The 25,843-nt window shown below is 43.3% G+C and overlaps 1 protein-coding gene across 6 annotated transcripts in view; it reads left to right on the forward strand.

The window, feature by feature from the left end:
- Positions 1 to 24,815, forward strand: part of RBL1 (RB transcriptional corepressor like 1) — an 83,943-nt gene extending 59,128 nt beyond the window's left edge. For 4 of the 6 annotated variants that reach the window (XM_090064172.1, XM_090064173.1, XM_090064175.1 and 1 more), the window contains 6 exons: positions 2,006 to 2,182; positions 5,834 to 5,905; positions 6,079 to 6,169; positions 20,042 to 20,205; positions 21,960 to 22,124; positions 22,377 to 24,815. In XM_090064172.1, the coding sequence (XP_089920298.1) occupies positions 2,006 to 2,182; positions 5,834 to 5,905; positions 6,079 to 6,169; positions 20,042 to 20,205; positions 21,960 to 22,124; positions 22,377 to 22,547 (840 nt within the window). In that variant the 3' untranslated portion in view covers positions 22,548 to 24,815. The remainder of the gene's footprint in view (positions 1 to 2,005; positions 2,183 to 5,833; positions 5,906 to 6,078; positions 6,170 to 20,041; positions 20,206 to 21,959; positions 22,125 to 22,376) is intronic. The other 2 variants (XM_090064174.1, XR_016444380.1) reach the window with 2 other exon arrangements.
- The last annotated feature ends 1,028 nt before the right edge of the window (positions 24,816 to 25,843 follow it).

Genomic DNA, 25,843 nt, shown 5'->3' on the forward strand with positions numbered 1-25,843 from the left:
GACTGTGTAGGTGTCAACACCACAGTCCCCCAGTTTCTTAATGAGAATGGGGTGAGAGACCGTGTCAAAGGCCTTCCAAAAGTCCAGAAAGACTATGTCCACTTCTACCCCTGCATCTAAGAATTTGGTGACCTGGTCGTAGAAGGCCGCCAGGTTGGTCTGACAGGACTTGCCTCTAATGAACCCGTGTTGGTTGCCCCTAAACATAATCTCCCCTGCTGGCCTCTCGTGGACATGTGCCAGAATAATTCTCTCAAAAAGCTTACCTAGGACTGAGTTAAGACTAACTGGCCTATAGTTCCCCGGCTCCTCCCTCCTCCCATTTTTGAAGATGGGAACCACATTGGCCTTCTTCCAGTCCTCTGGCACCACATCAGAGCACCACAAGTGCTCATAAAGGCGTGCCAGGGGTCCTGCAATGACCTCAGCTTATTCCCTCAGCACTCTGGGGTGGAGATTGTCCGGACCAGCTGATTTAAATATATCCAGTCCCTCCAGAAGTTCCCTGACTAGATCCTCCCTGACACTTGGCCTTGGTGCGCCTCCCCTGGGGCCTGAGGGTGGGGGGGCTGATCTGGTCCCTGCTCAGGAAAATGGAGGCAAAGAAGTCGTTAAACAGCTTTGTTGTGTGGTTTGATGACCAAATTTCCTAGTGTGTCTTGCAGGGGCCCCATGTTACCCGGAACCTTCTTTTTGCCCCCTGTGTATTTAAAAAAGGACTTCTTGTTGTCCTTGATCTGGGAAGCTAGTCGCAGTTCCATCTCCACCTTGGCCTTCCTGACTGTCCTCCTGCATCCCCGAGCAACCGCAGTATAATCCTCCCTGGTGATGGTCCCTCCCTTCCATTGGGTGTAGACTACTTCCCTTTTAGCTAGACTACTTCTATCTTAATTTCAGTGTTTTCTAATAAAAGAAGTGACATCTATTTCCTTGACCCACCTAACAATCCTGATTTTTCTAATTTATATGGGGCTGCACAAAGCTACAGTGGCTATTGTTTTGGAATAATTTTAGCTGATACATTCTCATTTTAAACCTCTCCTTTAATTTGTGGCCCTGCATATACATTTGATATATAAAGCCTATCAATTCTAGACTTGTGGCTTTCATAAAATCATAGAAAAATAGAGCTAAAAGGGACCTCAGGAGGTCATCTAGTACAACCCCCTGCTCATGGCAGGGAATCATCTCTGACTAAACCATTCCAGATCAGTGTTTATGTAACCTGGCACTAAAAACTTCCGAAGATGGATATTCTACAATCTCTTTGAGTTTGAATATGCAGAAAGTAGGATTTTTGCTTTTATGTATAGATAGAAAATACATATAGCAGTGGTTCTGAACCTTTTTAGACTCAAGGCACCCTTCAGAAAATGCCCGCTTTTAATTTTCACTCATTTTTTGACTGCAGAAAATAATCCAGCATTTCTTCTGTTGCCAAGAACTCAGAAAGATCACAACAGATCAGAACATTATTAATGTTATGGATTTCTATTTGAAATTTCTGGGATTATCTTGTGAACCATACTTGCACACCTAATGGTACTAATATTTCATGGCACTCATGAAAGGATCTTGAGGCACCCTGGTTGACAGGGGGTTTTGTAATTGCATTTACTAGGAGCCTGTGAAACCAGTGGAGTGGGAGCTAGTCATTTTTCGGTGCCAAGACTAAAACATTTCTTTTTAAGCCAAATGCTTTTTGCCAAGTAGTGGCTGTATTGTTTTTCTTCATTCTGTTTTGTCATTTTTGCTTGCTGTGGAGTTTTTGTCTGGAAACGGAAAACTGCTACTGGTATCTAGAAAATGACAGGTAGCAATATTTATCAAATCATGCAGGTTGGAGTAGAGGTCATTCAAAATATAGTTTCTAAAGTGCAGAAAGCAGCAGGCAAAAAATTGCTAGCCAGAATGGGTTCCTTTCATTGCTGGCATGTCACATTTCATAGGCTTCAAATTTCAAGATTCATTTGAGCCTCTGTTATTGTGCTGTCTTCCATCTCAGGTATATCATTTGGCAAGTGTGCGTTTGCGTGATTTGTGCTCAAAACTGGATGTTTCCAATGACTTGCGCAGGAAGATATGGACATGTTTTGAGTTCACATTAGTTCACTGCACTGATCTAATGAAAGACAGACATTTGGATCAGCTCCTCCTTTGTGCCTTTTACATTATGGCAAAGGTAAGACATAAGTTTTAAGAAATATTTTACCTTTATTAGATAAAGTTTAAAATATATTGAAAATTTACTTTAATTTTGATATTGGCCTAAGGGGGGAGGCAGAGGTGTAACTGGGAATTTTTGGTGCCTTCAGCAGGGGGGAGGGAAGGAGGAGGGAGTTGTGTTTAATACTGAAGTGTGGGTAGTGTAGGGTGCTGAGCATGAAGGAGTGTTACTGGAGACCCCAGTGGCTGTTGCTGCCATGGCACCATCTACCCACACACTGAGGCTGCTCCCTCCATTGCTGAACAAGCTTCCATACACCAGTGGTGGCTGCTGCTATGGTCATTACTGCTGCTGCCTCATAGGCTCCATACATACCAGTGGCAGCTGCTTCTCAGGTTCCCAGGGGCCAGCATTCTGATAAGTGCTTTAAATTGGCACCCAGGGCTGTTGTTGTACTTGCCCACCCTGAGTTACGTTACCGAAGGGGGATCCTTTCAATATGTGATGGAACACCATTGTTGCTTCCTTTTCGCTTTACAAGACCTCTTTCATAGGCCCCTGACAAACAAATTAAATGTGCAATGGATCTAAAGTATTTTATTCCATATCTCACAAATTGTGTGACCTGTCATGCCAAACTTTCAAAATCTGGCATGGCAGGATGCATGATTTTTAGGATCTGGAGTAAAATTCTTCTGATCCCATCACATGCCCAAACTTTTAAAGGCTTGCTGGGCAGCCTGACATTGAGGATCCAGTCCCCAGTGCTGGGCTTCCTGGTGTGGTTTTAAACTTCCTGGCATCAGAGACTGGATTCCCAGTGCTAGATTCCCTGCACACCAGAAATTTTAAATGGACTTGGAGGCCGAACCAGAGATTGACTCTGAGCTTGGCTCCCTAATTACACTTTAACATGCCACACTTTCAAATTCAAGTGCAGTACAAATCAACCACATAGGTGTTCCATATTTAATGAGAACCAGCTTAGTTGCTGGTTTGCCATTTTTTATTGCATAATACATTGGTTAAACATGTGGCATGTTACAGTTTATCTTATGATTAATTCATGAATTGTGCAAAAAATGTAATGTCTGCTATGGGTCATAGGGGACAATGTTGTGCTCATTCTCTAGAAGGGACTGCCTCATGTTGCTCGTCTTTACTGCTCTGCTGACTTTCAGGTCCATACAGTAAGAAATAAGACCCAGAAAGAGCTTGGTACAGCTATGCTGAGCATCAGGCAAAAGGCTGCTGGGGCTAACATCTTTGTGAATACTTTACTTTATTTTTGGGAAAATGTTAATGGTTTCCACTGCAGCATGTTAAGGTTGAGGAAGGCAATTAGTGGTATGCATCATAAAAATAAAATATTCTGCTAGGAAATAGAGAGAGATTTGGGAAGCTTGCTCATGTTGTTTTGAAGCACTATTAAACTAACCTCACTTACATCAGTGTTCCAGTTTCATAACCCAATTTCACTCTCTAACTCTTAGAACTGCTAGCAAATGTAAACAAAATCTGAGACTGCTGCACATTCAGGTGAAAAACTGACACCAAGGCAATACACCAGTTTAATAATGTAGCAAGGCTGTTTTAAAATGAGCTGCTCAGTGCAGCCCAGTAAGAAAGAGAAATGAGAAAAGACATTACCTATGGAATGGAATTGTCATTCAGGCATTTCATTACAGTAAGCAGTCTTTTAGAACTTGAGGGTCTTGTTACACAGTAATATTGGGCAGCCCCTGGAGTTCTTAACTCCTGGATTGTTTGCACATTAACACCTGAAACTAATTTTAAGTAGAGGTGCACTGATATATCAGCGCCATATCAGATCAGCACCAATAAAAGGAAAACTAACATTATTGGCTTTTTTGGCCGGTGTAGCCGATAATGCACCGATAAATATAATATGCCTTCTGGCCAGGGTCCCTAGATGCTACATGTATGCATGCAGCCACAGCATGCATGTGGGCAAGACTGCAGCTGGGCAGTGTGGAGAGCAGCACCTTTTACCTGTGGAGGGGAAGGAGCATGGGAGGCAGATCGATTTCTCACTTGTTCCTGCCCCCTACCGGCCCAGATTGGGTCCACTAATCCCCTGCCCTCTCTAACACCCCAGATCCTGCTCATTGCCTACCCCTGTCCCTGCCAGCTTACATGTTGCTGCCTATACTGTATCTATCGCAGGGGAGCAGGCAGAGAAGGATTAATCTGCCTGCCCAGCCACAGCTGGGTTATCCCTTCCCTGCCTGCGGTCCTGGCACAGATTGCCACAAGTAAGCAAGGGGGGCACCCTGGAGGGCATGGGGGGAACCTGGAATGAGACAGTGGGGTGGGGGGCAGTGCAGTATTTTACTTTTGTCCCCTAGGCCCCTGTTGGCCTGAAGTGCGACTGCTCCAAATTCGAGCTAGCACTAACTCCACTCACCTTACACTGGGAGGCATACAAAATATTATCACAAGGCCCTAAATCAGTTTGGATGCTGCTGCCAATATCTGTAGAAAAATAAAACCATAAAATAGTGTGTTCCCCCTTTTCTTACTGCCAAATGCAGCAAATACTTTCTTTTTCTTGGGTCTCACTGCACTGGAGGTGCTCTTAACAAGTAAGCTTGGAATTTAGATATGTTTTTCCTTTGTCTTTATTATGGAAACTGTTGATCATCTAATTGAATACACATGGCTGAAAACTTAGCATGAAACAAATGAGTGATGCTGTCTTTTAATGTTAAAAGTATGCTTTAACTAAAAATATATATGTGCCTGCCTGACCTAGCATCTCCTTCTGGAAAACAGGAAAGCTAGAGTATATTGAAGGACCAGATGTCCTATTTTCAAATACCACTAATACTGTTACTTATGTATTACTCCATAAGCTGTTCCCTTCTATAATTCCAATTTGTAGACAGTTTCTGAAAGGGCAAGGAAACAAATAATTCTTAAGCTTCCTGCAATAAACAGACTTTCCAAGTTTAGATAGGCAATTGCAATTTGTTTAACTTATTCTCTTTCAAATGACTAAATTATGCTTTTAAATAATATACAGACTCAGCATAAATAGTATATTAATGCTAACAAGAAATGTATACAATGTGAAAGAAAATGTTGATTATATGAAACATTTTCCTGAAATCTGCAACATCACAATAAAACTACTAGCTAAGTTGTATAACAACAAAATGTGTTGGAATCAAGCTTTCATTTTCTCTTCCTCCCTAATTGCAGTGAGACTAATTGAAGTATGCTTTCCTATCCTTCCCTATTTGAAAAAGGGAAATGGAAGTTGGGGATCAAGATAGGCTCGCTACCTTTTTCAAACTCCGTGAAACCTACAGAATCCATAATACAGTCATTGTTTTTCAACATATTAAAAGTTCCAATTCATGAATACTGCAGTGGAAAGAAAAGTGAGATTGCTATTCTTTAAAAAAGCAGAACACCCTTCTGAAAGCCACTAGAAGTGAAATTGCCCAGTATTGTATAATATACTTTTCTGAATCTTTTTATTTTTTAAACAAAATGGGATCTTGAAGACCACGGAGAAGACAGTAGACGCTTATTTAATAATTTCCTTGTTTAAATGTGTGTAAATACTCTCTCAAACTCCATAGCTTACCAGTTGTACTTGTTATGAATAGTTTGTCTTAATGGGTTTTTCTTTTCCAGGTGACCAAAGAGGAAAGAACTTTTCAGGATATTATGAAAAGTTACAGAAATCAGCCACAAGCAAATAGCCATGTGAGTAAAGAACCTATTTCCTGGAGATAAATGTTCTTTTTCAAATGCGTTTATATTAATGTAAAGCTAAACAGTCATTAATGTTATATTCATTTCCTTTGAACTCTGATTTCATCTAATCTTCTTACTTCCTTGTGTTCCTGATAGCAGTATTTTTCTCCTATATACTCTAGGTTTATAGGAATGTCTTGTTGAGAAGTACTCCTACAGCTGTTATGTCAGACAATAAAAATATAAACCAAGATGTAGAGATGACAGATGGTGGTGAGTTACTATGTTCTGTTATTTGATCGGCATCATAGAGAAATAGAGCTGGAAGGGACCATGAGATGTCATGTAGACCAACCCCTTACCTGAAACAGGACCATCCCCGTACAGAAAATCCCATGCAAATCTATTGTTTAACCTTGTAGCAAAACTACAGTTAACCCTGACACAACACGAGACATGATGCCATAAGACATAAGGAAAAGCAAGGTCATCATGGCAGCCAGCATTTTACTGCTATAACTGTTATTAATTATATATGCATGCCCCTGCTGTAGAGGAAGACAAAACCCACCACAGTCCATACCAGTCTGAGCACAGGGTATGTTGGGTGGTTATGTATATGTCAAGGGGTGTGGGGGCAGGGTGTGGATGTATGGCATTTGTGGGGTGTGAGGGAGGGTGTGGGCACCCCCCCCCCCAAACACACACACATTCCCCTCATGGCACAGAAGCAGCAGGCAGGGGTGCTTAGGGCACTTGTGCCTGGTGCAGGTGCTAGTGCCTGGAGGGATGCAGCTCCAGCTAGCACCACACATTGCAGTGAGGGGGTGCAGCCTCCGCTAGACCATCTCTCTCTCCAGCGCTCCCCACACACACTGTGGCGCTGGAGCCAGCTGTCTTCCCACATGCTGCCCATCTGAGCTCCACACTGCCGACGTCCCCCCGGGTGCGTGGTCTGCGCTGCCTCCAGCCCCAGCCCCATGCTCTGCACTCCTGCCCCTGCTGTTTCCCTGCGTGCTGCACGGAGTGACCTGCAGGCAGGGGCATGTCCCCTGGGGCTGCAGCAGTGGCAGCAGAAACCCTGCCTGGAAGCTGCGTGCTAGCCAGGCGGGGCCCTTCCTCCCATGAGGGTGGGAATGAGATGCAATAGGGCATTTGTGGGGGGTGGCATATATATCTGGGCACCTTGCTTGTGGGCAGGGCACAGTTTGCTGGTGGATCCCATGGGCTGGATGAAAGTGATTGGCAGCTGTATTTTGCCTGCCCCTATTTTTAAAAGCAGATGTTCAGGTTCCCTGATCTCAGGCTTGCATTGCCTTAAATCCTTAAACCAGGAGTGAGCAGTTAGTTTGGCTGGAGGGCTGCTTAATGAGTTTTGGTGATCACCATCTTGGGACCAGAAGTCTCACCCTTAATCCCTGACCTTTTGCCACCGGAAGTCATGTTCCACGCCCCCCCCCCCCCCCCGGGTCCCTGGAAGTATTCCTTGTAGATTGGGGGGGTTGCCGCCTTGGAACCAGGAGGGGAAAACAAATAATCTACTAAAAGTAAAACATCTACTATAACATACTTTATTTCAAAAAATATTCTTGTCATGATTTGTGCTTATGTAGTGTATATAGAGATGATGGCATAATAGCTCAGAAATAAAGTCTTACTCTTGTATATTGTGTGGGAGACTATTTGGGGTGTGATTAGAGGGCAGGTATGTGTGTATTGTGGGAGGGTTGTGGTTTATAAGAGGGTGTGGCTGAGCATGTGGAGGTGTAGGGTACATTGCAGGGAGGGTGTATATCAGAGAGTTGCGGGGACAGGGTGTGGGTTTGTGGGGTGTGAGGGAGTGTCCTGACTTGATTCAGATTTTGTATTGGGGATGCTAGCGCACACCCTGACCCTGCTTCCTGCTGCCATGTGCAGCCAGAAGTGGTAGGAAGCCCCACCCCTCTGCTTCCCAGTGGAGTCCCAGCAGTTGTACATGTTGGCACGTCATTGCATGGGGCTTCCCCACAGTGATACACAAGTGTTGGGAGCTGCAGATGTGCTGCAGGGAGTCCCATGTGATAGAGGTGGGCCAGCTTGGCTCTGCTACTTGCTGCCATGTGCAGCTTCTAGAACTGACTGGAGCTGCATGTTGCCAGGCAGTAGCACCTGTGTGGGCAATGAGTACCCCAAGGTGCATCACCTGCTGCTGCCGCTGCCATGGCAGGAGGTGTGTGCACAATAGGGGGTCCCCACACCCCTCACATCCTCCCTCACACCCCCACAAATCCAATACATCCATACCCCACCCTCCCAAGCTCTGCACTCCCTCTGCCCCCTGGGTGTAGACTCTGCAGTTCTGCTAGCCCTAGTGCCATGCTCTGCACTCCTGCCCAGGCACAGCTCCCCCTTCCCAGCCCTCACCACTTTCTTACTTGGTGCCTGGAGCAAATGTTGCAGCAGGGGCAGGAGGAGGAGATGCTGGAGGTTGGGAAAGCCAAGTAGATCCCCTAGTGGCTGCAGCAGTGGCAGCAACAGGCGTGCTTGGAACCATATGTGTTGGCTGGGCTGGGCCCTTCAGCACACGAAGGTGGGAACAAGATGCACAGATTGGGCAAGGTACAGTTAATTGGTGGGCGCCTATGGGCCAGATGAAATTGTATGACAGACCAGATCCAGCCCAGGGGCCATATTTTGCCCACCCCGCCTTAAACCCAGGACAGTGGTATGCTGGGAGCATGACATCGGGGGGAAAGCTCCCAAACCTCAGGTTTATGGTACCTCAGAACTTTTAAAAGGCTCAGTGCAGCCCATCTGCACCACTCCTCTTGAACATACCAGCTCCCTGCAGGCCAGTATGTTCAAAGGTTGCCAGGCATCTGGGTTACGTTATATATAGAACAGCTTTGTGGCTGGTTTGTCATTTTATTGTGTCTTAAATATCTTGCATTTGTGGCATGCTACCACTTTTTGTGTGATTCAGTGCATTAATCACATCATAAATACAATGTCTGCAGTGAGCCTGTGAGAGGTTCCTGTCTTCTTCTGAACTAAAATAAAACTTCACATCAGACTGATGCAATGAGGGCTTTTCTGGAGAAAGAATGGGAAGCTGGTGGAGAATGGGAAGAATCTAGAATGGGAGCTGGTGCCTGGACTGGTATCTGTTTGGGGTTCAGACTTCCCAATATTAGGCAAAACAAAAACTTCTCTATTTCTCCCTCCCCTCCCCCATAAAAGAGAGGAATTCCCTCCTCCCCCCCACCTTTCCTGTTAGTTAATCTCTCCTCTCAAGCAGAAAAGGAAATCCCTGCTGCTGGATTTCTCTCAGCTAGCCTGGATTCAGTGTGCATGTAACTACTGACTTAGTGCACCTCCATACCTCTTCCATAGTAACTGTTTATTACTGCAGGTTGAAAAAGGTAACAGATAGGAAAGTTATACAGCTCAGTCATGTGTAATTCAAGAGTAAATTACTCCAGGTTAGCTGTAATTATGGCCTCATAAAGACATTCAGTTTATCCTGAGAGAATCACTGCTCTCTCAAGAGAAACTATTAGCATACAGCTATTCAGGCTTTTTCTCTTAGAGTAAAATTGCTGTTTCAAGAGAAAAGTAACCTGGGAAAAACCAGGGTTAAATCACTCCTGGGACAGTTCTCTGGGAAAGCAAATGTCTCTATATACTGTGTGAGAGAAAAGCAGGCATAGGGAGAATTACCACGCAGAGTGAGGTATGGTAAATTCCTGTTTCTTTACTTACTACCAAGAGTGCATGTATAATGTACACTAGAGATTAAATTGGCTTAAATTGTTAAGGTTTTATTCAGTAGTGATCCAAGTTACTTCTGGAGTTAGCAGGAGAAAACATAACAGATATTAGACTGGCTCTATAATTATTATTGAATGTTTATGTTGTATGCCTGTGGAGGAAATTAAACTTTGTGTTGTGGTTCAATCAGAACTGACAGAGCCAGCTTTTCTTTATTTAGGGCTATACTGTGATCACAGGGAGGATTTCATATAGCAAGGGGAATCACCCACTTGTCTGTTTCAAAGGAATCCTCCTCCTCTCTAAGTTTTCAAGCAGTTCTAAGACCAATAAAGACAGGAAAAAAAATACAACCTTGGAGAAACTAAAACAAGTTTACTTAATTGGACATCTGTGCACAGGGTAATAAGAAATGCAGGATTTCTTATCTCAAAACATGTAACTGAAATAAGCAGTATCAGCACTTCTGGTCTCTGTCTGTTTTTCTAGTCAAGTAGGCCAGAAGCCTGACTAAATTTACTCCTACATTCCCTAATTTTTTTTTCAACGAGTTAGATATTTATAGCCATTAGCCTTTCAACTTCTAGTTTTCCTTTCTCTTTACTTTCTGCTATTTCAACATACAAATTATATACTTTGTTTCTGGTTGATGGGCTATTCCTCATTTGCTTGGCAACACAGCTTAAGCAACATTGTATTATCATAAACACTAGGCATACTCCAATAAAAACAACAAACAATATCAACAAACTATGAATAACGGTAGAGCCTAAGGAACTGAAAATGGAGCTAAACCAAGAATTCAAATTCCAGCTATCTGACTCATGCAATTTAGCTGCTTCTTTTCAAATAAGTTTACTTAAATCCTGGATTTCTTCTGAATTATTGGGAATATAAGTACAACATTCTTTACCTATTAAAACACAGACTCCTCCTTTGCTGGCTAGTATATAATCTAACGCAAGTCAGTTTTGTATTGTCATTTGCCTTGTTTCCTTCAGTTCTGTATTTATTTTATCAAAATTATCAGGAGTAGCATTAGCAATCTTTTCCAGAGATGCTGCAACTTTCTTAATCTCGGACATAGCTAAGACTGCGCTATAGCTGGGGAACATTATACCCCAAAACCTTTGATTTTCTGTAATTTTGTGAACTTTGCAAATTCTTCCTTTAGGTAAGTGAAATTTAATAGTAAAGGCAGGATACACTGCAGAGACATAGCACGTTCAGCTCCAACCAGAAGGAAGATTTTTATAGGCCTTATCTCCACACACAAAATAGTGACCAGCTAGTGCAGTATATCCACCTGTATTACAGCGTGGGGACATCATCCATTGTGAATAATAGCCTGAAAATTGACCTGCAGGGGAGTGGTTAGATATCCAGGAACCATTAGAAAACCAAGCACCATTTATCTTAAATTCTACCTTGCACTTACTGACTCCTACTACAATACGAGATCCATTACAGGTATAACAAAACTTTCCAGGGGTGGCATAAGCTAATCGTACATAGGCCAGTTGCAACTTAAATTCTGCCAAGTTTCATTTCCATGAAAATCTGAATAGTAAGGGGCTAACATCTGAGTTGCATTCAAGGGTACAGGTATCATGAGTATCCCTCCAGTAGAATAGATAGGGACATGACTACATATCCAACAATGAGAGACATTTAAATCTATCCCGATTTGATTAACTAAAGACAAGAACATATTTTCATGAAATGATCTTCTTTGTCGGTGCAGAAGTGTAGTTTGGTTATCATTATAACTGATGAATCAAGTTCATATAAGATGGCCCAAAAAGAAATACTGAGAACTACCCAAATCACGACTAACCAACTCCACCTCTGGAACCAGAAACTGGCATACTGGTTTCATTGGGGCACATCCTCTTCACTCTGTAGTGGCAAATCCTCTTTGCCAGTAAGCGCTTGGCTCACTACTGGTCTTGAGCTCTCCTGCTGGCAGGTGCTAGGCTCACTACCAGTCTGTGGAGGCTGATTACAAGATTGATATGGAGGAGACACTGGGTCTAACGGGGCTGATGTTTTCTTACTGTGTGAAGCGTGGATCCATGTCTGGAGCCCTTGACACTTTATTGCAGTGTTGGTGGTCAGGAGTACCTGAAATGGGCCTTTCCAGCGAGGTTCCAGCAATTACTTTTGTTGATGGACTTTTATATGGACCCAGTCTCCACACAGGATAGAATGGACGACTCATCTGGTTCTTTGGGGAGAGCTGCCTGTACTTGTGAATGAAAAGCCTTAACACACTTCATTAGTGCCTTACAATAGTTCAGAATAGTATCATCAAGTGAATGTATAGTGCAAAAGTGGGAGGCAACAGGTGGCGAGGCGGGGAGCCTCATGGTTCTTCCCATTAGAATTTCATTTGGGCTAAGTGTGGTCTTTTGGTTGGCAGTAGATCTCATACTCATAAGGGCTATGGGAAGTGCATCTGGCCATTTTAGGTGAGTCTCAGCACAAATTTTGGCCAGTTTATTTTTCAGAATTCCTTTTTGATGTTCCACTTGGCCTGAGGCCTGCGGATGGTATGGACAATGAAAGTTCTGTTGGATCTGCAGGACTTTGCAGACTTCTTTCATTATCTGTCCAGTAAAATGAGTTCCTCTATTGGAGTTTATGGATAAAGGAATACCAAACCTTAGAATAAAGTCTCTGAGCAACTTTTTGCTTACAGTGATGGTGTCAGCTTTTGCACATGGGTAGGCTTCTACCCGTCCAGAAAACATGCATACAATAACAAGAACATATTCATATGAACAACATTTCTGCATTTGAATAAATCTAATTGTAAATTTACAAATGGTCCCCAAGGTGGGGGATGTGCTGCCTTCTTTGTTTTTACAGGCTTTCCCACATTATGGGCTTGGCAAATAGGACAGGTGTGGCAGTACTGTTGAGACACAGATGGAAAAGTTGGAGCAAACCAGTCAAGCTTAACAGCTTCTATCATCCCCCCTTTGCTCACATGTGCCATGCCATGGTGTATGAGAGCAAGATGAGGAAGAAGGAACATTGGGGCCACCAGGCAGCTGTCCGAGGAGCACCACAAATGGTCAGGGTGTAACAAATACCCAGCCAGTCTCCATGTATGTTTCTCTGGTTCTGGAGCCTGATCGTGGAGGAGGGCAACGTCGTGAAGACTTGCCAATGGAGACTGGTCAGTTGGAATACACAAAAACACAGGCGTAGCCTTAGGAGTGGAAATAGCCACAGCTTTGGCAGTGGAATCTGCCAGAACATTCCCATGTGTAACATCATCATAAGGTTTCTGCTGAGCTTGGCATTTAATAATAGCAACAGCAGAAGGTAATTGTAAAGCATTTAACAAGGCATTTACGTATGGACAATTACTAATCTTGGCACCTCCCGAAGTGAGGAAGCCTCTTCGTTTTCAAAGTTGACCATAATCGTGTACGATACCAAAAGCATAGCAAGAATCAGTATAAATATTAACAGAGGCACCAGAGGCTAGGGTGCAAGCCCTGGTGAGGGCCACAAGCTCGACAACTTGAGCTGAATACACATTAGGTAAGCGATGGCTTTCTATAACATCATATTGGGAACATACTGCGTATCCTGTAACAAGGGAACCTTCTGAGTTTCTTTGACACGATCCATCAACATAGAATACTAGATCTGGGTTTTGTAAGGGGTTGTCCTTTAGATCAGTGCGGGGCATTATTAAGTGAGCAGTAACAAAAATGCAGTCATGGGGTTCACCATCTGAAGGGGTAGGTAACAGGGAAGCAGGGTTTAAAACAGGGCACCTAGTTAGGGTGACATTTGCAGCAGAGAGAAGCAAGATTTCAGACTTAGTTTATCTAGCATGTGAAAGGTGTTGGGTTTTTGTTTTTAGTAAAAGGGCTGCTACAGCATGTGGGACAGCAACAGTAAGGGGAGAACCTAATACAAGGGTGGAGGAAAGTTCAACAGTGACAGCGGCTGCAGTTACAGCACGGAGACATGGAGGAAATCCGGCTGCAACAGGGTCAAGAGCAGAGCTATAATAAGCAATGGGACAGTGCTTGTCTCCATGTGTCTGAGTAAGTACTGCAAGTGCAAATCTGTCCTTTTCATGACAAAAAAAAAAAAGGGTTTAGTATAATTGGGAAGGCCTAAGGCAGGTGGTTGCAACAGAGTTTGTTTAATAGAGGCAAAAGTGGCTTCGATCTTTGAAGTCCAGGGTAAAGGCTCAGGGGTATTAACAAGAGTCAGATTTTGCAACGGCTTGACTATAGAGGCATAGCCAAGTATCCACTGATGGCAGTAGCCAGCCATGCCAAGGAAGGTACGCATTTGGGACACAGTAGTTGGTCTAGGGATTTTAAAAATAGCTTCTATTCTGGAAGAGGAAAGCAGTCATTCTCCAGCAGAAATATCAGAACCTAAATAGTGGACATGAGGAGGACAAAGTTGTAGCTTTTTTTTAGATGCCTTATGGCCTTTTAGGGCAAGAGAGATGAGGAGAGTTAAAGAATCAGTTTTTTACAGGCTTCAAGGGAGGTAGATGCCAAGAGCAAGTCATCAACAATATTGCACAAGTACAAAATTTTCTTTAAATATTATGTCATCTAGATCTTTCTTCAGAATTTGAGAAAAAGAGAAGGGGATTCAGTATAGCTCTGGGGCAGTCTCGTCCAGGTATACTGAAGTCCTTGATAGGTAAATGCAAAGAGAAACTGGCTATCAGGGTGTATGGGAATAGAGAAAAATGCAGAACACAAGTCAACAACAGTAAAATAACAAGCATTAGGAGGAATACAGGCCAAGATAGTAGCTGGATTTGGTACAACAGGAAAAGTAGGTAAAACTGCAGAATTTACTGTACGAAGGTCTTGTACAAAGCGATAGGTATTCTTTTCAGGTTTTCTTACAGGAAGACTAGGCTTATTACAACGGCTCTTAGTCAGGACAATGATACTTTGCTTTAAAAGGGCAGTTATAACAGGGCATATCTCTTCTTCAGCTTCTGGACAGAAAGGGTATTGAGCAATTTTGGGTAAAGGCTAAGCAGTATGGATTTGTCCTGCTTCATTAGCATGCTGGGACCAGAGAAACGGAGGGACAGCTTTTATGATTTCTTCTTGCAACACAGAAAGATCAGGGAACTCAGGCTCAGGAGGTGAGCTAGCTAAAGCGGCAAATATGCTCTCCCATTATCACAGGGAACATCTAAATAAACACTATTAGGAGAGTAATAGATAGTACTGCTGAGTTTACAAAGCAAATCTCTGCCTAATAAATTAACAGGAGAACAAGGACTAAGGAGAAAGGCATGTTGATCAGAAACAGGACCAAGAGAAACATGTAATTGTTGGGAAACAGGATGAGGAACTATTTGATTTGAAATTCCTACAGCGTTTACAACAGCAGAGGAGAGGGGAGTTGTGGAAAATTCTTCAGCTTGAAGAGTAGAGTGGCTTGCACCGGTGTCTACTAAACATTTTGTAGAGATGCCATTTATCACGCAGGAAACAAAGGGTTCATCTTGATTAAGTGGGAGAAACGGGGCTGTGGTGATGTTACTATTCCTTAGGTTGGCCTAACAGGAGGCTCCCTGATTCGGGACAGAGAATTGAGTGAGAGGAGTTGGTGGCAGGTTAAACATCTTCCCCAGCTGGCCAGGCCGGTGAGGACATTGAGCCTTCCAGTGTCCTGGTTGGCCACAATAATGACAACTGTCATTATTTTGGGACTGAAATCCTTCTTGTCTCATCCCACGACCACGTCCCCTGCCTCTGAACTGTCCTTGATGGAAACCTTGGCGTCTGCCCCTGCCTAAAGTCTATAATTGTAGTGACATTAGCTTAGTTTCTGTGGATTCCTTTTTCTTTTCCTGGCAGGTTGTACGATGATTTGCAATGGTGACTAGTTCTGCAAGTGGCTTAGTCTGCCAACCTACAGCAGTTGTGCACAACTGTTCCTGGACTTTAGAAAGAAGTCTGTGGACAAAAGCAGAAGCAACTGCTTCTGGGGCAGGTTCAGCTGTATTTTCAGTACCAGAATGTCTTTCAAATACTAGTTTCAAGCGGTCCATGTAGTCTGCTGGGGATTCTCCTTTATTTTGTTTACAGTTATGTATTTTGGCCCAGTCAGTTTTCCTGGGGCAAATTTTAAGCACAGCCTCAAGGAGGCGTCTTTGGGCATCTGCTAAGTGATCTCCTATTCTGGGGTCTTGAGTAGGCTAAGTAGCCTGGGTGATGAGGCAGTTGCAGACCTCAGAGGGCAGAACACTTCTCATTCATTGGTTCAAATCTGCCCATGTTGGATTATAACAATGGATTACAGTGTCTAATTCATCTCTAAATTTTTGGGGTTCCTCTCTGATGTTGGGAAATTGTTTAACAAGGTTTAGGAGATCTCCTGGGGTCCAGGGGACAGGGACTGTGATTGTAGTTTCCCCATTTGGACCTTGTCCTGGCAGTTGGCATAAAGGCATAAGCTGAGCCTTTTTAGATTTTAAAGAAGGGGCTGGACCATGCTGGGTACCAGACCTTAAACAAGAGGAGGGGTTGAGATTTCAGGAGACAGATGCCATGCCTCCGGTGGACGTGGGCATGCCCTGGGGGCAGGTGACGGTTGTTGAGTGATAGTTTCCTGGTGAGGTGGGCTAATCCTGCTGGAAGAGCCTATCTGGTTACTTTGGACTTCTTCAGGTTCAGATTGGGACTGATATGGGGGTGGCACATTAAGAAAATCAGTTATATCTTCTGCAGATTCATTCTCAGTTATTTGTGGATAAAGTTGTTTTGGTGCTGATGGTACTATTGATGGGGGCCCCCCTTTTGGTGCACCATTCTGTTTTAATTCCTTTATCTGAGATTTCAGTTTCTCTTGGGAGTCCTTAAGACTCTGAATTTGAGATTCTTGATGTCTTTTGAAAGCTTCTTCATACCAATCAAAAAATGTGTCCCACTGAGTCTGTGGTATATTCCTACCTCTTAACTCAAGGTCTCTGTGGAGAGGAACAATTTTACTTAAATCAAATGTCCCCTCCCAGGGAAACTGCCCGCTAAAATCATCTCTGGTATACCAGTTCCATTTGTCTAGAAACTTACAACTTTTATGGCCATAGTGGGTGTACATGTACAATGCTGGAGTTCCTTTTGGCAGAGCCGGTATGTCTTTAGACTCTCCACTCCCCTTATCTTTAAACTCAATTCACACAGGTCTTTCATACAGGAATGGCTTATTGAGGGTGTCTGGTCAGGTTGTGAGACTTGCTAGTGGCACAGAGATGCTGTGGCTAATGTCCAAAGACAAGACTCCACTGCAGTAACGGCATACAATGCAGTTACTCACGGTTAGACACGGCTCATTTATGAGGGTAGGGAAAGGGTAAACCTGTCCACTGGGTTACGTGATTCCAGTTGGGCCCCCTTGCGTTCAAAACTGGTCTTCCAGACAGCCTTGGAGCGGCTGAACCCAACCTTAGTCTCAGACCTGGTCAGTGGCTCATATTTCTCAATTCATACTCTCAATTCACAAAAGGGAATTTCTGTGTTGAGGCACAAGGTTCAAGAGCATTTCTTTAGTCTCAGCCTTGGTCAATGCTTATCGTGGAAAACACTCACACTCTTAAGAGTTTCCACCTTGCACCCTTGCTTTCGAAGAGCACACAGAACAAATCTGTTGTCTTCGGGGCAGCTGCTCAAGGTTTCCACTCCTGGCTTCAGAGAGACCTCACAGTTCTTTACAGAACTTAACTCAATTCACATGGGAAATATTTTCATTGACAGCAGCAACACAGAGTCTTTAACCTTAACTCTTTCTACTCACAATTACTACTTACACAGTGGGTCTGACAGTTCTGGCAGAAGAAAAAGTTTGGATAGGGTGAGCCTCAAGCAGTGAATCAGGAAGACAGACAGCCTCTCACTGAAAAGCCCCAATAGAGATTTCAAAAGGTCTCTTACCTTGGTTTGGTGCCAGGGCTTCAGTGAAGAGATGTCTGTATCCCAGCTGATCACTCCAGGCATCTCTATCCGAGTTACGGCACCAAATTGTGGAAGAAATCAAATTTCACGTTGTGATTGAATCAGAACTGACAGAGCCAGCTTTTCTTTATTTAGGGCTATACTGTGATCACAGGGAATATTTCATACAGCAAGGGGAATCACCCACTTGTCTGTTTCAAAGGAGTTCTCCGCTCTAAGTTTTCAAGCATTTTTATACTTCAGACCGATAGGAAAAAAAAAATATGACCTTGAAAAAACTAAAACCAAGTTTACTTAATTGGACATCTGTGCACAGGGTAATAAGACATGCAGAATTTCTTATCTCAAAACATGTAACTGAAACAAGCAGTATCAGCACTTCTGGCCTCTGTCTGTTTTTCTAGTCAAGTAGGCCAGAAGCCCAACTAAACTTACTCCTACATGCCTTACTTTGATACAATGGAATATTTTTTGGAATAATTTTGTGTAATAATATTATATATTATAATGGTATAATAGACAAGCCATAGCAGACAGGACCACTGATAGCTGTTAAATAGAACCATCAGGGATGTTTCTGACACCCCTAAAACAATGATGGTTGATGACAGGGGCTAGATTACACTAGACATGCCCGCACATTATACTTTCTAAAGCAGGAGTGTCAAAGATGCAGCTTGTGGAGCCATTTTACCCAGCTCAGAGAGCTCTTGGAGAAGTTAGGGATTTGGAGGCAAGTCCTGTCACCATAGTCTTGGGTACCGAGCTCTGTTGAGGACAAGTGTCAGTAGCTGGGGGGTAAACAATGGCTGCATTAACTGCCATGCCACTGCCACCACTTGCCTTGTCACTGGAGGTGGGTCTGAATTGGGCCAACAACAAGCCCTGCAATCTAGATCTGGCCTGGGGTCCAAAGAAGTTTGATACCCCTGCTCTAAAGCATCTACTACTTGCTGCTGCTGGAGACATGATGCTTAACTAGATGAACCATTGGTCTAATCCAGATTGGCAGTACTCTTCTTTTTATACAAAGGAATTTTAACTAATGACTGATAGACATTGTCTGCACCTGGTTTAGCTATCTGGTGTTTTAATAGTAAGTTTTGTGTGCCACAGAAGGTAAAGCAGATCTTTACATGGTTATTTCCTGGATTGAAATTAGAGCCTCAATAGATTAGAATAAATGAGATTATAAAGTAGCCAGCTGCCTGTCAAGAATGACAGGGTGGAGGGTGGGGGGCTGGAATGGAGTGCCACCACCTAACACCCTCTTGCAGGGAGTGGGGTGGGGAAGCCAAAGCCAGTGCTACTGCCCTGGCTTCCGCACCCCTCTGTCCAGTCCTTGGCACCACTTCGGAATCATGGCAGCGCTCCCCCACACTTGGAGCACTCTGATTAGCTGTTTCCGTCAGCCAATCAGAGTGCAAATAAAGCATTACAGACGGACTTAGGCTTTTATAATATTAGAACATATAAGTATCAGATGTTCCTCATATAAGCTGTTACACTGTAACTGTTAGGTCTCCATGATTTTATAGTAATGCAAGCACAGCAGTATGGTTGCAAATTTAACCCTGTTCTAGTTGGGCTTAGCTAATTTGTATCTCTACAGGAGCATGTAGATGTAACAGCTACCAACAAGCAGTTCCCCCATCTGTTTTTAAGTAGTTAAAAAGTACTTTTGTCCATATGCTGAGTTTCCTAAGAAAAATTGCAACCCTTTGCAAAATGTGTAAAAAGGGACACTATGGTTACACTTTATTAAAGCTCCATTTATAATTTTTTTTAAATAAATGATTAACATAATAGGCTATAATAGCTATCAGTTGATTTTATTAACTCTGCCAAGTAGAACCTTAATTTCTGATATGATCTGCTGCTTATTATCAGCTTGTATCTGAAAATTTAGTGTCAGGGACCTGATGCTGAAAACTGCTGCATTTTTCTTATAGAAAGCAGAGCTAGATAGCACCTTTTAGAGTAGTTCTCAACCTTGTTGGACTTGAGGCACCCCTAGTTCGACACAAGGCACCCCATGGAAAATGCCAGCTCAGTTTTCACTCATTTTTAGACTACAGAAATAAATAGAGCAATCTCTGTATTGCAAAGAACTCAAACAACAGATCAGAACATTTTTCATATTATAGACTGTTACTTAAAATTCCTGGGTTTATATTGTGAATCATGTTTGCACATCTGACTGTGCTAATATTGAGTGGCATCCTGAGGCACACTTGAAAGGATCTCAAGCACCCCCAGATCGCCCAGCAACCTAGTTGAGAATCACTTCTTCAGAGACTGTGTCAGAAAGGCGTAAGGTTTCATGATGCTCATCTTCGTCCGATCTGAAACCATTAGTCCTTGCCTTCTGCTTGACTTAAGGCTAACACTGCTAACTGCCTCTCTCTGCTCATTTTTCTTGTTGTCATAGACTCTTCTGGGAAAGCATGCTGTTCATCATTAAGATCTACATTAGAGAACTCCAGTGAATCGGGAGAGGAGAGAGGAGATCTTATAAAATTTTACAATGCAGTCTATGTAGGAAAAGTAAAATCATTTGCACTGAAATATGATATGACAAACCACGATCATGCAGTATGTAAAGTAGTTTTAATTTTAGATATAACTAATAGTGGGCATGAGTATTAAGTGGTGGGTTTATTGGCTTTTATATGTGAATATTGTCACTTCTTTTTAAATTCAAAACCTTGCTTTCATCAAGAATACACTGAACTGAGTACAGTTCATAAGCCTTGAATCTAGACGTGCACTGTTACATCGGTCTAATATCAAATCAATACTGATATAAAGAAAATTGTCTAGATCAGATATTGGCCCCATCGGGCCAGTAATTTGGCTGATAAATGCCTGTGCTGTGCACAACTGCAGCAGCACAGCATGGAGCAGAGCTGCCTCCAGCCTGGTAAATCAGAAGGGGAGAGGGGAGGGAAGTGGCATGGGGGTACAGATCAATGGCCCCCGTGGTGAGCCAGCCAGGGCAGGGGGGCGCAGGATGGAAGTGCGGCTCGTGGGGTGGGGGCAGCTCTCACTGCTGCTTGCACCCCCGGGGGGCTGGGGAGCATGTGCCCCCAGATCTGCACAGCGCAGGGCAGGCTTCAGCTGCAGAGTGGAGCTAGCGCTGCGCGGAACTTTTCTTACCAGGGGCTGGGCTCAGAGCGAGCTCCGGTGGTCCCGGGAGGAGGCTGCAGCCACCCCAGATTTTGCTGCAGCTCTGCTCTCGGCCCCACACCACTGCCTGGTACAGCCCCAGCTTTTCCTGGCACTTGCGTGGAGGTGGGGTGTTCAGCTAGGGCTGCGCCGGGTGGTGGTGTGGAGCTGTGGTCAAATCTGGGGAGGTTGCAGCCTCTTCCCACCACTGCCAGAGCCTGCTCTGAACCCAGCCCCTGGCAAGAAATGCCCTGCGCATCTCTCTGGCTCCACCCTGCAGCTGAAGCCCACCCTGTGCCATGCAGATCTGGGGGAACACGCCCCCCCACCCTTCTGGGGTGTAAGCAGTGGCAGGAGCTGCTCCGACCCTACGAGCCACACCTCTGTCCCGTGCCCCCGTCCCAGCTGAGAAGCCCCTGCCCCCTTCCTCACCGTGGGGGGCTTTGATCTGCCCCCCACACCCCTTCCCTTCCCTCCCCTTCCACCTCACTGGACTTACCACTTGATGGCAGCTGTATCAGATCAGTATCAGCCAATATGCCTTCTTAAATATCTACTATCAGTATCAGCACAAACAACACGAACATGATTGCCACATTGTATATTTATCTTTCTGAATGGTGGCAAAGCCAATACAATTATAGTTATATTTGCTTCTGCATTACGTCTTGTGGGTAAGTTGTCTATTGCAATTGACCCATAAGTGGTGGAATGAGTGCTGTGTTTTGAGTGTTTCTCATTTTGTCTGTCATACAGCTGAAAAATGGGTTTGTCTTTTGTGATTCCTAAAATGAATACGAAATTGAGCTAGTACAGTGCTATTCAACCTTTAGCCTGTTGGCCAAATCTGGCCTGCAAAGCCCCATCATCTGGCTCACAGCTCTGCATGAGTCTGGAAATTTTGGCAGTGGGAGAACAGTAATAAATGTTGACACCCTTCCACCACCACCAAATTTCTGAGTCCTGCAGCCAGATGGCATGGTCCTGTGTGCTGCTGGCCCTCAGTCCAGAAATGTTGGGCACCACTGAGCTAATAGAAAGTGATTAATATGGCATAGGAGACCCAAAAGTATGCATTCAGACAAATCTTTGTTGCTTTATTTGTGAAGTTTTAGTTGTTTTAATGTTTTTCAGGTAAGTTCCTATATAGACAAACTGTGTGCGCGCTTTTTTTTTTTAAGATGGAAGCACCTCCCCTTTCCCCATTTCCCAACATTAAACAGCAACCAGTATCTCCTTGGCGAATATCCCAGCAACACTCTGTTTATGTTTCTCCACACAAGAATGGTGCCTGCCTAACACCTCGTACTGCCCTACTGTACAAGTTTAATGGGAGCCCATCTAAGGTAAGACATATACTGTTTACAGAGATTAAACAGCTCCCCAATTTGACCAGTTTCAGATTTTTTTTTTCCATAAGAGAGTTATAAAGGCATTCTTTGAACAAGGTTTGCAGTTTTAATGAAAGGCAATATATAAAGTCCGAAGTAGTATTTCTGATATTAACAGTCCTTTGAAAATTAAAAGTAAAAATAAACTTTGTGTCATACATTTAAAAAAAAAATTGAAAAAAATGAAAATTTTCTCCTTATTTACAGAGTTTAAAGGACATTAATAATATGATCAAACAAGGTGAACACAGGAATAAAAAACGAGCAATAGCAATTGATAGTGACACAGAAACCCCAGCAAAACGACTCTGCCAAGAAAATGATGATGTTTTACTTAAACGTCTTCAGGATGTTGTCAGTGAAAGAGCAAATCATTAGAGCTATCATGGTCCTATGAATACTGAAATCTGTAGAGTTCAACATGCCTGTTATATTATTTATTTCCACACAGCCATGATATGTAATTGGCATTGTGCCAATAACTTGCAAGGTCATTATTGTCTCCTAACATTGGTAGAAATGCAACAAAAGTGGTAAGGAGTGATTGCTGCAAAACTAGGCAATGATCATATTGAGGTTTTTTCCTGTCAGATATGCTGCAAATCACTTTGTTCAATATTCTTTTTGTTCTTTAAGCCACTTTAAATTATTTCAGAGTGTCTGCTTTCAGCATTTATCAAAGGTTGTGCATATGACGCATATAGCACTGACTATTTATACATACTGTATCTTGCCACTGTGAAAAACGTTAGCATGTGTCAGTCATGGTTTAAACCATTCTCAGCTTTGGCCAATAGTTATAGCTGTTACAATGTGAGAATTCATTTAACAAACTTGAAAACTGTCTTGTTCATGAACCGTGTAGTATTTACACCAGATGTAAGCCAAATCAGATGAGGCACATTTGTATAAATATTTTTTTTGGAGTTTTTGGAACCTTGTCTCAGTAAGACTGTAAAATGCCAGTATCTAACTCTTGCAATTAATATGTTAGTAAGATTGGATTTGATAGAATGATTTATCGATGGAAAAAAGTTACTATTTATCCATTACTGTATATCAGTAGTCCATTTTTGTTTAAGTCTTTTTTTTAAGTATCAAAGGCATCAACTGTACTTATCACTTTTATTCTATCTTGGCATGTGCACATAGTACTAACAAACTTGACCTGTCCTTTTATTGTATAACTTGTTAACAGCTAACAAAATTCTAAGTTATTGATCATTCCATGGTGAGACATGTTACAAAGCCAATTTTACAAAGTGCAACTGGTGGAAATGAAGAAAGAAATGCGGTTATAAAGCAGGAGTGGGTGAAGTCCGGTCTGCAGGCTAGATTGAGCCCATTGCAGATTCTGTTTCCCAGGAGCCCCCTGCCTGCGATGCTGCAGCCAGTTTCCATGGAGACCCCAGCAGTGGAGGGTGGGGGAGATGACTGTGGGACTGTGGCAGTGTGGGGCCAGGGTTTCCATGGAGACCAGACCCAGCAGCACTGCCTGGGCACACAGCTGGGTGGGGAGCTGCTCCAGGGCTGGGATCTTGCACAAGTCCAGATGTGGGGGAGATCTGTGATCCTTTGCCTGGATGCCCTGGTCAGGAGCATGGAGGCAATGCATCACAGCTCCGCCCCAATTTCAGACCACACTCTCATCACTGCAAGATCCCAGCCCCAGCTGCAGAGCACCTCTCCGCCCAGCTGCATGCCCTGCCAGCATTGCTGGGGCTGGTCTCCATGCAAACCCTGGTCCCATGCTGTCAGGGTGCTGCTGCTGCTGGGGTCTCCATGGAAACTGGTCACAGTTAATGCAGTCAGGGGCTGCTGAAAAATGGATTCTGTCTGCCAGCTGCATCCACCATTTTGCCCACCCCGTTTTTAAAGAGAGACTTGGCTTATACACTTTGATAATCAGCACTGAAGGAAAAGTTCACAAGCTCCAAAGCAACAGAATAACTTTTTAAGGTAGTTTTGCTTCTAACTGTTCTAAAAAGATGTTTGACAGTAAAAAGACCACAATAAGCTAAAATGGCATAATGAAGTACATGCTAGTTTTGATGCACATTGCAGTTCTCAGGCGAAATTCTTAGGATACCATGTTAGTATCTTGACCAAAGCAGCTATATGTAGGACAATCCTGTTCTGAGTCCAGCCCTAGAAAGAAATATGGATATAGATTTCACACAAACCAAGCCAATTTTGCTTACGTCTCTGAGTATATGATTGTATTTCTCCAAAAACTGGGGAAAGTATGGGTTACTTAGTATTGCATGATGTGGTAATTAAATTGATATAGCTTTACTTTTTCATTATATATAGATCTATTTTATGGCTAAAGATGTTTTCCCACTAAACCAATTCACTGTTCTCTAATCTTCTATTAAAATAATGGTGTTGAAATTCTTGTTAATCATGATTAATTTAGTGCTTTTTATTTAAAAATTAAAATATTACAACTGGATGTTAATTCTGTTTTCTACATTAAACTTGATTCTGAATAGATGCTAACAGAATTTTAGACTTGTTCAAACTTGTTTTGGAAAAATTTTGGGCATTAACACATCCTGTTTAACATTTCTAAAATTTGTTAATGGTTTAGAAGTGCCTTCACTTGTAAATATGTATTTTACAGTAAAACAATTTTTAAAAACATCTTGATGACTTGTACTATTCCGTTTTATCGGTAGTAATTCCATAAATGCACGCCTGCCCCTCCAGTGTTTTATTCTGTCAATATGGACGCCTGATCCATAAATATGTAAACATTCATATTTCTGGCTATGATTGACCTTCTGTTTCTTCCTATAATTTCTGCATTGCTTGCACGTCCCACAAATATATTTTTTCAGTATAATTCTCTCAAGTAAAGAAGATCTTGTTTAAGAAAACAAAACGTTAGAATTTCCTTCAGCTTTCAATATGTAACAGGGTCCAAGTGCTGTTCCCAAGAATAGAGCCAGGCAGTAGAGTTAGAAACCTTCAGTGCCCCAGATAATAAGCAGCTGGCAGCTACTTGGGTAATGGCCTGCTGAAGTGTCCTCAGAAGGTAGCTATAAGCCCTGCATCAGAGGCAGAGACAGCGTGACCTGGGCAGAACTGGAGGTAGGATCTCACTGTTAGAAGCAGAGAGAAGTAGGGCAAGGAACCAGAGACTGCCCCTGGCTGTGTTTTAATTGTATATCTCCCTGTGCTAAAGAAAGAAGCAATATGGGAGACTGGGGAAACTGAGTAGGTCCAGGAGGGCCCAAGCTGGGAAAAGCCAGCAGAACCAAGTAGAAACCTTTGGAAGAGCTTAGAAAAAGGTACCCCCGCTGTACTTGATTGTGATTGGGTTTTGCTTTATGTTGCTGTTTAAGCTGCAAGGCATGGGAGTGGCTGATGGGGCAGAAGACCACTGAGGGCACCTGGGGAAGGCACTGCAATTGACAAAGGGCTTTTAGAGACTGGGTCACAGCCTGAGGGGCCAAGAGCCCAGTGAACTGAAATAAGCCTGAGGGCACAGAGAGATGAAGCCAAGGAACAAGGAATCACTCTGGTGGACTGGGGCAGTCTCCCAAGTTTAACATCAAAAGTGTAGCAGGTGAGCACAGGGAGGTAGGTACCCTGATCACCCAGAGAGCAGAAGAGATGGGATTATAACAGGGGCTTTCAAGGGCCACATGAGTAGCCCCATCCCTTGA

Source organism: Crocodylus siamensis, chromosome 10, assembly GCF_052110815.1.
Source record: "Crocodylus siamensis isolate JL-2025a chromosome 10, ASM5211081v1, whole genome shotgun sequence".
Taxonomy (NCBI): Eukaryota; Metazoa; Chordata; order Crocodylia; family Crocodylidae; genus Crocodylus; species Crocodylus siamensis.